General features: G+C 58.7%; 1 protein-coding gene across 4 annotated transcripts; it reads left to right on the forward strand.

The window, feature by feature from the left end:
- Window positions 1-206: 206 nt before the first annotated feature.
- On the forward strand, window positions 207-12,231 carry ARID5A (AT-rich interaction domain 5A). 4 transcript variants are annotated; one of them, XM_053925365.2, is made up of 7 exons: window positions 225-310; window positions 7,207-7,307; window positions 8,776-8,914; window positions 9,240-9,292; window positions 9,653-9,750; window positions 10,082-10,241; window positions 10,621-12,231. In XM_053925365.2, the coding sequence occupies exons 1-7, from the start codon at window positions 307-309 to the stop codon at window positions 11,854-11,856; spliced, it is 1,791 nt and encodes a 596-aa protein (XP_053781340.1). In that variant the 5' UTR covers window positions 225-306; the 3' UTR covers window positions 11,857-12,231. The 4 variants fall into 4 exon arrangements, with proteins under 4 accessions (XP_053781342.1, XP_053781341.1, XP_053781340.1 ...); XM_053925366.2 differs by lacking the exon at window positions 7,207-7,307 and having other exon boundaries at window positions 219-310; XM_053925367.2 differs by lacking the exons at window positions 8,776-8,914; window positions 9,653-9,750 and having other exon boundaries at window positions 207-310.

Raw genomic sequence — 12,231 nt, forward strand, 5'->3', positions numbered from 1 at the left:
CCTGCTTCAGCCCACACAAGGTGGGGAGCCTATTTCAGGAGTCTAGAGCCTAGGGAGGGGAGAGCACACTACAACTCCCAGAGTTCCCCGGGCTCAGGGGGCCGACCCTGCCACTCGCGAAGACTCGGACTCACCAATCGGAGCCGGAGTGGGGCGGGGTCAGTGCAGTGCTGGGGGCGGGGCAGAGCTCCAGCCGACCGCGGGCGGGGCGAGGGCGGGTCGGCGAGGCTGCCAGTGCACCGGGAGCGTGGGGTCGGAAAGTGGAGCTTGCGGAGGGCTTGGCGCGCCGCGGAACATCGGCGGGCTATGGGTAAGCCGCTCATGGCCGGCGGGGAAGGGGCTGGCGGCCCGCGGAGAACGCGAGGATGGAGCGCTGGGTCTCCCCGGTCCTCGCGGCCGTGGGCGCCACCTCGGGGGCGCGGAGCGGGACCGGGGCGCACTGCGAGGCGCGGGGACCCAGCCGGCCCAGGGACTAAGCCGGCCCGGGGTGCCAGCGCCTCAGCCCGCTGGGAGGGAGGCCAGGTGTCGGCGCGCGCTCTTCGAAAAAGGAAAGACAAAAAGTTCTGGCGGCCAGGGGCTTCCCGGACGTTTATCTCGAAACTCTTCTCGCCGTCTCCTGACTGAGATGTACCGAGTCCTGCACGCTCTGTCATCCCACTTCCTGCTGTGGTTTCAATCTCGAGCTGGCCTCAGCTAATTTGTTGTGACAGCTGTCCGCGACCTTCTCCCTAACCCCCGCCCCCATCTACTCCCACCCCTATCTGCTCCGGGTCCCCCATTTGTCCCCGCCCCCCAATTGCCCCCCTCCACCTCTCCCTGTCTCCCACCCCCATCTGCCCCTCATCCCTATCTGCCCCGGCCGCCCCTCTCTTACTCCAGTCTGCGCCTCCGTTCTCAGAACCCGCCGCGTCGCGGGGAAGAAGCTAGAGTCCGGGGCGCGCTCCCCACCGCGCCCGCCGTTTCCTGAAAGTGACGCTGCGCGGGTTTTGAAGAACTTGCTCCGCGCACTTTGAAGAATCGCTGGTTCCTCTTTCCGCCGGGGCCGCGCTGGCCCTCGGCGCTCACAGCTTCTCGCCTACCCTTTCTCTTTCCTCTCGCCTTTTCCCTTTTCTTCCCAGGTCTCCTCTCGTGTCTTCTGCCCACCTTCCTAGGCCCGGCGGCACTCCGCTGGGGGGGTTGCCGCACTCCGCTCTCCTGTCCTCTCTTGTCTTTCCTGCCCCTCGGGTCTCCAGAAGGAAAGGCAGCCGGGAGGGATGGGGTTCCTCCGCAGCGTCCACCGTCACTACCTATATTCCCCATGCCTACAGACCCCCAAGGGCTTGGGGTGCGGGTCCGGAGCCGCTGCCCCAGCGTCCCTTCGTGGGATCGTTAGCCAGCGAGGAGGGTCTCCCGGCCGAAGGGAGAAAACCGGCATTTCTTGCCCCACCAGAGCACTACCATTGGGGGTGTCGGGGTTGCTGCGCCTGTAGGGCGGGGCGGGGGGGGGGATGGGAGATGGCGGCTAGAGGGTCGGCTCGAAGTGGAGTTCCAGAGTCCATCCGAGCGCTGGGACCGTCTACGCTGGGAACTTGGAGTGGCAGAGGTAGAAAGACCTCAGAGAGTCGGCCCTTCCTTTCTTTACTGTCTCAGAAACTGAAGTCCAGAGACCACCCCTGCCCGCGGTGAGGGAGGGCAGGCTTCCGAGAACCCGCCCCCTCCCTCTCCCCGTCTTCTGTCTCCCGGTGGGAAACTGGCTGGGATGGCCCAGGGCTCCCTTCTAGTTCCTGCACTGTGAGCGTACCCCGGAGAGCCACCCTCGGGGCTCCAGAAGGGGAGTGGAAGGCACAGAGACAGAGGAGTGCCCCTGAAGGGGTCAGGCTGTGCCTGTACTGTTGCGCACGTCTCTGACCAGCCCCTGCATCTGGTTTCTCCAGGTGCAATGGGAAGGAGGAACCATAGTCTTGGGGGCACAGGAAACAGGTCAAGGGTGGAGCTGCTACTGTTACCATCAAATGTCACCCACACTTGGCAGGGAGGGGTGTGAGGATGCAGCCTCAACCTGGAATAGGGTTTCTTAGGACATGCCAGAGCTTCTAAGATGGACCAGAGTCCCAGTGAGGCCTGTGAGTTGGCGGTCTCACATTCGGTGCCTCACGCCCTTACCTTTCTATACTCTCTCCAGGTTGCTATCCTGAACCCAGCAGCTGGTAGACCCTGTCCCCCCACTCCCAGCTGAGACACTGAGGCAAGGCTGTGGCAGAAGCTGTACCCTGAGCCCTCGGGGTCCCATGTCCAGCTGTCTGGCTGGAGAGCAGCCCTCCAGAAACAGCCCACTGGAGCAGTGCCACACCAGGACTCTGCCAGGCAGCCGGCTCCTGGGCCAGAGTGGACTGGCTGCTTCAAAGGCCGCCTTTGTTTGGGCTCCAGCCGAAGCTAAGAGAAACTTAAGCCAAGCACCTCAGGCGAGGGGGTGGGGCCACGTCTGCTGGTTGTTGTTGAGGCTGCTGTTACCATTATTGTCAAAATTGACGCAGCGCTCCTAGTAGGTGACTTTTCATGAAAGGAAGTGTCACTTCCCCTCACAACAAGGGTGAATTGGGCTGGGCTGGGGGTAGGGGGCAAGGGGAGAGGAGGGGGTGGGGAGATGTGGTATGGCCTGGTGCTGGGTCAGCACTGAGTCACTGACTGGCTGTGAGGCCTTGAACTAGTCACAGCCCAAGCCCCATTCTGGGCATCAGAAGTGTCTGAGGTCAAGAGGGGCTGATGCTCATGGAGCATTGCTCCTGCCACGCTCTGCTCTGGGCAGCGGGGCCCAAGGCAGGCAAGCAGGACAGTCAGACTTCAGCCCTCACAGAGGGCTCTGCATGTGCACACATCAAGACACATGCACACACGCACACTCATTCAATACTCACAGTTGCGGTCACACATGTACACATACCACACGCTCATAGTCATAGCCACACACACATTCACACTCACAGCGACCCACTCACACAGCACGCTCTCACACTCACATGCTTACACTTGACTGTGGTTTGTGGAGGAAGCTTCATTTCTCACTTAGTTCTGCTCAGCACCTTGGGCCCCTGGGGTCTAACACACCTTATAGGTGGGGACACCAAGGCACAGAAGCAGTGACTGGCTTCATAAAGATGTACCTATATGGTGTCAGAGCCCCGCCCCACCTCTCCTCTGCCCCTCACCTGACTTCCTCTTGTTAGCATGTTAACCGTAGCGGCTTGACAGGAGGCTGCTGACCCGCTCGGGGAGTGCAGGCGAGGTCGTGCCCTGGGCACAGAGCTTGGGTCTCCCTGCTCCTATTTAAAAACTCTAGGCCTCGGGGTGGGTCCAGCTGCTCTGCTTCTGAGTCCCACCTGTGCCACTCAGGCTGTGTGACCTCAGGCAAATCAGTGAGCCTTCCTTAATCTTAGGTATTGTGTCTGTAAAAATGAGGTAATAACATCCACTGGACAGCTGAGAATACTCAGTGAGGCCATGTACAAGGACGCCCAGCCCGAGGCCTGCCAGGGCGCCGACTGGGGCCGGTGGCGTGGAGAGCGTGGAAGGGGAGGGGGCAATGGCTGCAGGACAAGTAGATGTCAGGGGGCAGCCTCTTTGGGAGTTAGGGCTGAAACTAACTTCTTCACAGCTGTGGTTTTAGGTTCCGGGACATAGCTAGACTTCAACACATGCTGTAAGTTAAACAGAAATCAGAGATTCCTAACACAGGAAGGGTCTTGAGGAGTCCCCTGCCCAGCAACTGCCACACCCAATCGCTGCCCAGTGAGGGACTGGGCCACAAGGGCCAGGGTTCACCTGGCCCAGTCACCAGCCTCCCCCTGTCTTCTTCCCAACCATGAATGAGGGGCAGTGAGGGGGCTGTGGAGCCGGTTCCTGTGCAGCCAATTCCCACCCTCGATTATCAAGGCTTTTCTCACACTATTATCTCGCTTCACAAGGAATAAGCTTAAAAGGAATGAGACAGGGCCTTAAGAAGGACCATTTGAGGACCATGAAGGGAGACCTGAGTCTATGGTCCTGAAGGGGGAGATGAAATACAGAAAGGTGTTACTTCTCCTCAAAGTAATTTCTAGAGGCCATGTACAACTGCATTTAAATACAATTCAGTAAATACAATACAATTCAGTAAAATACAATTCAGTAAAAACCCAGTGGTTTCCTTTTTTGAAGGGACTGTAACAAAATTTTCCTAAGGTTCAGATGGCATTTTTTAAACAGAAGAGTAATGATGAGGACATGCCTTCTGGAGAGTAAGTTGTTTATAAAGACATGCAAATTACAGCAGTGTGCGCAGGTCCCAGCATTCCACAGTGGATGGAACGAGACTGAAGGCCCACACCTGTCCCACATGTCCTCCTTGGAAGCCTTTAGATCTTGGGGAAAGTAGCATTTCAAATTATTAGGGGAGGGGGTCACTCAGTCAGTACTGGGACCACCTAACCAGTGGGGAGAGGAATATGGTTAGGTCCTTATCTCATACCTTAAAGATTCCAGATGTATTCAAAGTAGACAATGAAACAGCCATCACCATTATTGTCATTATTGCTTCCTGGATGGAAAAGCAATGTCAGAATGCCATTCCTTTGAAGAGCAGAGGTTGCTGGGATTGAATCTGTTACAATAGGGCATCTGAGGCTTTCTGCTCAGAGCAGGGCGGTCACACATTGGCTCCGTGGGCAGCAGCGGTCACTCAGGTGGTTTCTCCCGCCTTTGCAGCTGGATGTGGCTGGGGTTCTGGGATGGCCCTGCATTGGGAAGTGTGGGAACTAGAAGCTGGGCAGGCAGGAGGGCTTGCCCATCACCCATCGCAGGGGAGTTCAAACTTATTTTTCACAGCAGAACCTTTTTTCGAGTGCACATTTTCTAGGACCCTGATTTATAAATGATTGGGGAAGGAGGGGATTCAGGCAGCCAGGCCAGGTCTGAGGGTACCCTGGACTCTCTCCTCCATCACCTAAGGTGGCAGTGGGGCCGGAAAACCCAGCCAGGACAGGGAGGGCATCTGGCCCTGGTCGGGAGAGAATGGAAGCTGAGTTCATGTGGGGACTCAGCTGGACACAGAGGTAAAGAGAATCTGTCCCTTTGTGTCTCTCAGCAAGCGCTCTAACCCCTTCGCTGCCTGGGGTTAAACAGCTCAGTGGGTGACCTCTTTTCCAGGTAACCAGAGCACCTGACTCCAGGATATCTCTCCTGAGTATGGTCCAGGCAGAGGTCACCAACTCTAGAACCCCAGCAGAAGGGACTAGAGATCCTCTGGCCCAATGGTTCTCAACCTGGCTGCCCTCTGGGATGCCCTGGGGACCTTTCAACATGCATGCCCCTAGCAGGACCTTAAATCGAACTCAGGTTGGGGTGGGGAGACCAGCTTAGAATGCTGTGCAGGTGATTCTAACGGGCCCTGTTCCAACCACCTATTTCTCTGAGGCCCTAGGGCAGCGACTTGCCAGGGCCACATCTGCAGGGGGCCTCCAGTGAGAAGCACAAGTCACAGGAACAGATGGAGAGAGAGTCTTCTGATGCTGAGGACCTGAGCCAGCAAGAAAGAAGGGAGAGGATGTGAATGCGGGGCAGAGAGGGCAGGAGAGAAGAGTTGGTGGCGGCAGGTGCTTCCATGGCCCAGAAGACTTCAGGAATTCACAGACAGTTAGAATAGGGCTCCGGAACTTGCCCGATTTACAGAAGGGCAGACTGAGGCACAGGGCCGTGCAAGGAAAAGTGTCAGTCTGGGTGCCACTGTTAGCAACCAGCGGCTTCTGGAGATTGGCCTTGTCTGAGGTGGTCAGAACCCAGCCTGAGAGGATGGCCATGTCTCTCTCTGACAAGTGTTAGGACTGGTTTCTCTTCCAGGCTTATTGAGACTCTTCCTCAAGCCACAGCAGCCACAGTGGTGGCAAGGCCAGGTCACTGGACTGGGGGTCAGACAGACCTTGTTCTGAATTCTGGACCCCCAGGGGGAAAGGAACTTAACCTCTCTGACTTCAGTTTTCCCTTTTTAAAATGCAATCCCTTCTGGGACTAAATGAGACAGCCAGGGACACAGAGCCACGGACCCATGCAGCGTGAATAACGGCAGGCATGGTGGCGCATCTGCGAACAGCTACCGCAAAGGACAGTGTCAGGTGGCCGAAGCTTAATAGCACGTGCTTCTGGGTGCCTCTGGCCTCGTGGGCCATGTTGGCATGGGTCTGTTGTTCTCAAGGAGATTCTTCTTCTGTCTGGGATGGAGGGGTAACCTCACAGGTCCCCAACAGTAAGGATTTCCCAAGCTGGAGCAAGCCAGGGCTGTAGAGCAGTTCATACTAGATTAACACAAAGAAACAAGGAAAGGAAAAAGGGAAAGGAAGGGTCGTCAAAAGACGTGGCTTTCTGGTCTCTCGGACCTACTGCTGGCGTGGTCCGAGCCAGTGTCCATGGTGGGGTTTTGACAGTGAGGGGTCCTGGGCTCTTCCCTGCATTCACCTTAACTGGCTGACAAGTGACAGGCAATCAGGACGGTGGTGAGGAGTGACGACACCAGACAGAAGCAGCAGTGCTGTGCCTGGCTGGGGGCTGGGAAGGGACACGCAGAGGAAGCGACTTGTCAGGTAGAACCTGAAGGGTCACTAGGACCCTTGCAGATGAGGGAGGAGGAGGTGGTGAGGACTCTGTAGATGTTCATGGACAGGTCCAAGGTGTCCCAAACAGGAAGTTACTCTTTTCTGGGTCCTTTCTGGAGGATGTACAGTCCAAGCACCCCTGTGGTGCTTTGGGTCCCCATGACCATGGCCAACTCAGTGGCTTTCCCAGTTCAACGGAGCTGCTGTGCAAACTTCCTGCCTGAGTGTGGGGCGGATTTTGGAGACAGACTTCCCTGAGCACCATATCCCAACCTTAGCCTCCTCTGACTTGGCCCCAGCTGGTTTAGGGTTTCTTTCAGAGATGTGGGGAGCTGCTGGAACAGAGGGAGGACAAGAGGCAGGTGTGGCACAGGCGGGCCTGCTGGGGCGTGAACACGGGAGAGCTGAGGGTCTGCCCACCAGTGGGCATCCACATACACATTTACAGGACCACCCTCAAGGGCAGAGGAAGGAGAGGACTCTCCCGACCCGGCCCGTTCAGATCTGGCACCTCACCCCGGGGAGCCTCTTCGTACCACCTGTTTCTCCCTACCTGCATCTCATGTGTCCTCTCTCTCTCCTTCTCTCCCTCTTCTTCCTGTCAAAGGGAAAAGGAAACAGTCAGAGGGGGGTGACCCCTTAGACCCATCTGTGTCCCCTCAACCCGATGGTGAGCAGAGCAGGAGCCAGAGCCCAATCCAGCTGGAGGTGAGTTAGGCAATTCCCCCGGGGTCCTTTCCAGGTGAACTTGGAGACCCCCTGAGCTCTCAGGAGGGAGACATGTTCCCTCCCCCAATCCTACAGAGCTAGGAGAGGGGCCCAGCCCGTGGCCCCGGGCCCTGCATCAGGGGTGTGGGAGCTGGGCAGGCAGAAGGGCTCGCCCTCACCAGGGCGGGGTTGTCAGACTTCTTTTTCATAGCGGAATCCTTTATCCAATAAAGATTACCTGGAATGCTGATCAGATGACACAGATACAAACACTGTTCTATGGTGTAAAACTACATTTACATCCGTCCATCATCCATCCAAACACATAGCGGGCACGACAGTCACTTGGCGAGATCAGTGAGGCTGTTTGGTCCGGTGAGCCCAGTCTGAGGAGCGGCTGTGGGCGGTGCTGCACATTGTTGGCCTCAGCACCTGTCCACGTTGGCCGTTTGGTGGCACAGTCTGGAGTAAAAATCCTAATTTATGTAGAAAAGTGGCCCCAGTTCTTAACGGCCTGCCTAGTTCAGAGAAGAGGAACAGAAGCTCAAATTCACATGAAGAGCAGTAGTGACACCTTCCTTCTGGGTGGCACCAGCCCAGCGCCTCGGTCTCCAGCATGATACAGTTTCATGGGTGACACATGAGCCTGTGTGTTTGCTAATGGGGGTCTTGGGTAAGTCAAAACACTGAAACAGCACTGGATGGGATGTTGGGGAGCGCACGGCTCCGCACTCTTCTAGGCCTGGATGGTCACGTTCTTCAGGTATTCAGGGACTTTCACCCATGACCTGGGAGCTATCTGTTCCCTGAGCCCTCAGCCCCAGCCTAACAGTCCCCCTCTACCCTGAGCTACTAGCCAGATGAACAGCATCAGCAGAAATTGCACCTCTGGGAGCAGAAACTGAAAGAAAGAAGTGCGCGCGGAGCCCAGGACAAGGCTCCACCTCCCTGAGTTCAGTACACAGACTGGCAGGTCAGAGAGGAAGGCCACCACGGCCAAGGCTGGGTGGGCACAGGCCCAGCTGAGGGGCCCCCCAGCGCCAGAAAGTACGAAGCACCTTTGTTCCTCCAGCTTTGATCACATGGGCCACTTGGGGGTCTGGAGGCACCAATCCTGTCACCAGAGGCTCACAGTCTGGTAGAAGAGCTAGGACACAGATGTAAACAATCTAGAGCAACAAAGAAGGGACCTGGGCCTGGGGAGAGGCCTGGTGGAAGTGGGAGCCAGGCCCCTGTGGGTCCTGACCTGGGGTCCTGGGCACCAGTAACTGCCAACAGCATTTTTCTGACACCGGGACAATCACTCCAGCCCAGAGCAATAGGCTGGGTGCTGGGGGCCTGCTCCGTTCCGTGGGAGCCTGGAGTTGGGGGACACACACCTCATTCCTCCCCAACAGCCAGTGGTTCCACCTGTCTCCAGCCACCCACCAACTGTGGCTGATCCCAGTGCCTCCTGTTCTTTCCTCAGGACTCCCCTGAGGCAGGCGGGGAGCCAGAGGAGGAGCAGGAGCGAGAGGAGGAGCAGGCCTTCCTAGTCAGCCTCTACAAGTTCATGAAGGAGCGACACACGCCCATTGAGAGGCTGCCTCATCTCGGCTTCAAGCAGAGTGCGTGTCTGGGGTACAGGTGGGAAGGGGGGCCCAGTAAGGGACCTCACCCAGCAGGCCACTGGGGCAGGCACCTCCACTCTGCAAGCCCACAGTGGTTGCATGTAGAAAGGGCACTCCCTCCCAGGTACTGGGCTGGCAAGGGGCAGGGCTAGATTTCCCTCCTCCCTGGCCATTGGGCAGCCAATTCACAGGCCCTGCCCAACCTGTGGTCCTTTACAGTGGCCCTGGTTCTGTGCTGCCTGACAGGGCTGTGGGAATGGGCTGCCGGCTGCCCTTTCCTGCAGCAGAGACTGACAGTGGCCCTGCCCTCTCTCCTCTCCAGTTAACTTGTGGAAGATCCATAAGGCAGTGGAGAAGCTGGGGGCCTATGAGATGGTAAGGAAGACACCTCTGAGTCCTCACCGTGCTGCTTCTCCCCACATATCCCAGCTGCACCCAAGGGGCCTGGGAAGAGGCGGAGCCCAACAGAGCTGCCTGTGCCTCCAGACAGGTCCTGTCCCTCCCCAACTTTCTTGCACGCAAGGGGAGGGAGATGGGCTTGTCTGCCCGCTGGTGCTCTGCTGCTCAGAGCAAGTTTTCCTCTCTTCCCATCTGTTCTACCTTCCTTGAGCTCAGAAAGCTGCTGGGGCCAGCAGTCCAGTGGCCAAGGGTGGGGGGTGGGGTACTGGCTGGCCGCCCCTGCCAAACCTGGCCCCACTCCTGGTGGGCACCCTGCCTCATGTGGTGCCCTTGCAGGTGACCGGCCGCCGTCTCTGGAAGAACGTGTATGACCAGCTGGGGGGCAGCCCAGGCAGCACCAGTGCGGCCACATGCACACGCCGCCACTACGAGAGGTGCGGCTGGGGCGGTGCAGGACAGCGGGCCCCTCCCTCCTGGGGGTGGGGGTGCAGGACAATATGCAGTTGTATGCAGGGGTGGGGCGGGATGAGCAGCAGGGTGCGGGGCGTGCGCTCTGCCGCCCACCACGGCCAGAGCACTGGCAGGGCTGCCGAGCTGCCAGCCTCTCAGACAGGATGAGAAAGAGCGTGGCCCTGGCTGCAGGCACTGCCCACAGAGGTGTGCGCGGTTGTGGGGAGGAGCAAGAGGAGTGGGGTGGAGATGGGAAGGCTGCATGTGCCTGCTGGTCCTGGCCTCAGGGTGGACATGCCTGCACTCCTTCCTCAGGCTTGTGCTTCCATATGTGCGGCACCTGAAGGGAGAGGATGACAAGCCACTGCCTCCCTCCAAGCCCAGGAAGCAATACAAAATGGCCAAGGAGTCTCGGGGTGATGATGGGACCACTGAGAGGCCGAAGAAGGCCAAGGAGGAGAAACTGGTTGGCCAGGTGAGCTCCAAGCCCAGCCAGGGTCACCAGCTGGCCCTGGGCCTTCCTGTCCCCTGCCTCTCACAGCTGCCCCCACCCGCCCTCACTGTGGCATGGCCACAGAGCTCCCCGCCCAGGACACCCAGAATCTGTTGGTGTCACTATTTGATGGCCTGTGTGGGACCTGAAGTCCAGTCTGCACCCCGTTCACCAGGCCCTGTGCCCTGACACCAGGCTATGTCCCTTCAGAGGACAGGACTCCTTTTGAAAACATTGTACAAAGGCACCGGGAAGGCTGGCAGAGGCTACTGGCTGCCCCTGGGGCCCTGTGTCACTACATCCCCAGGTCAAGGTGCATGGCCGATGCGCGGCTCTGAGGCCTGGCCCTTCCTTATTCTAGATGATGCCAGGAAAGAACAAGTTGGACGCAGTTGACCTGGTGAGGCCCCCCAGCCAAGAGCACCCCCAGGATGGTACTGAACAGCCAGGCCCAGCTCCTGGGTCCTCTCTACCCTTTGTGGGTGTCAGCGGCTGCCCTGAGGCCTACAAGCGGCTCCTGTCCAACTTTTACTGCAAAGGGACACGTGGGATCATGTCACCACTAGCCAAAAAGAAGCTCCTGGCTCAGGTGAGCCAGGCAGAAGCCTTGCAATGCCAGGAGGAGAGCTGTTGCCACAGGGCAAGCAGCCCTAACGGGGAGCCCCAGGTGTCCCCAGCTGCTCGCCCTCCAGAGAGTCCCTGGAGCCCAGGAGGGCCACCCGAGAACCACAGGCACCGGCTGGCCGCTCAGGAGGGACCACAGGCCTCCGGTGGCAGCCTCAGGGAGGAGGCTCAGGAGGGCCCCCACTCACCAGCCCCCGTCTTCACTGGCTGTTTCCATGCCTATCCCACCAAGGTGCTGAAGCCCATCAGCCAGCACCCCCGGGACTTCTTTCCCCATCTCAAAGATGGGGTGCTCTTGGGGTCCCCTGGCAAAGAGGAGGGGCTGCCAGTGAAAGAGCCATCGCTGGTATGGGGTGGGGATACCAACCGTCCCTCTGCATTCCACAAAGGTGACTCTAGAAAAGGCAGCCTCTTTCCCAAGCCCAAAGCCTGCTGGGTGTCCCCCATGGCCAAGGTTCCTGCTGAGAGCCCCGTGCCCCTCCCCACTTTCCCCGGCAGCCCAGGCCTCAGCAAGCGTGGCCAGGAGGAAGAGGGCTTTGCCCCTGGTGGCAAAAGACTGCGGGCAGTGTCTCCCTTTCTCAAGGAGGTGGATGGCAAGGAGTGTGGGGTCAAGTCCATGGGGCCAGGCTTGGCCGTCTCCTGCCTGCTGAGCCCAGCCCTGGGGCCTGCCCTCCCAGATGCCTACAGGGGCACCATGCTGCGCTGCCCACTGAACTTCACCAGCACCCCGGACCCCTTAAAGGGCCAAGCCACGCTCCCCTTCAGCCCCCTGGTCATCCCAGCCTTCCCAGCTCACTTCCTGGCCACTACAGCACCCCCGCCCGTGGCCACTGGCCTTATGCACTTTCCCCCAGCATCCTTCGACAGTGCCCTCCGCCACAGACTTTGCCCAGCCTCATCTGCGTGGCACATGCCGCCTGCCACAACCTATGCAGCACCCCACTTCTCTTTCCACCTTAACACCAAGCTATAGGTTGGAGCTTGCTATTCTGTGGAGGGTCTGACAGCCCAAGATGGGGGGTACCGCCAGGGGGCTCTGGGCTGGAAGCCCATACTGCAGGAGAGCTTGGCTGTGCCCAGCACAGGAATGGGCCCTTGGCGGGGCAGTCTGACATAGAGGGAGGCAGTGGGAAAACTGGGTTTGTCTCACAGTCGCAGCCTGAGCGCAGGGGCTGGGGATCCAGTTGTAGGAAGGCCTTGGGCGGAGACAGTGCAGAGCTGGCAGCTCCCAGCTGGGGCCCCCAGAGTGGAGGCCAGTAATGGGGCGAGGGGCTGAGAAGCCAGATAGCAGCTTGGGGCACCCAGGTGCCCACAGAAAATCCAATAAAATGCCAGTGTGAATCCACTT

This window comes from Desmodus rotundus, chromosome 5, assembly GCF_022682495.2.
Source record: "Desmodus rotundus isolate HL8 chromosome 5, HLdesRot8A.1, whole genome shotgun sequence".
Taxonomy (NCBI): domain Eukaryota; kingdom Metazoa; phylum Chordata; class Mammalia; order Chiroptera; family Phyllostomidae; genus Desmodus; species Desmodus rotundus.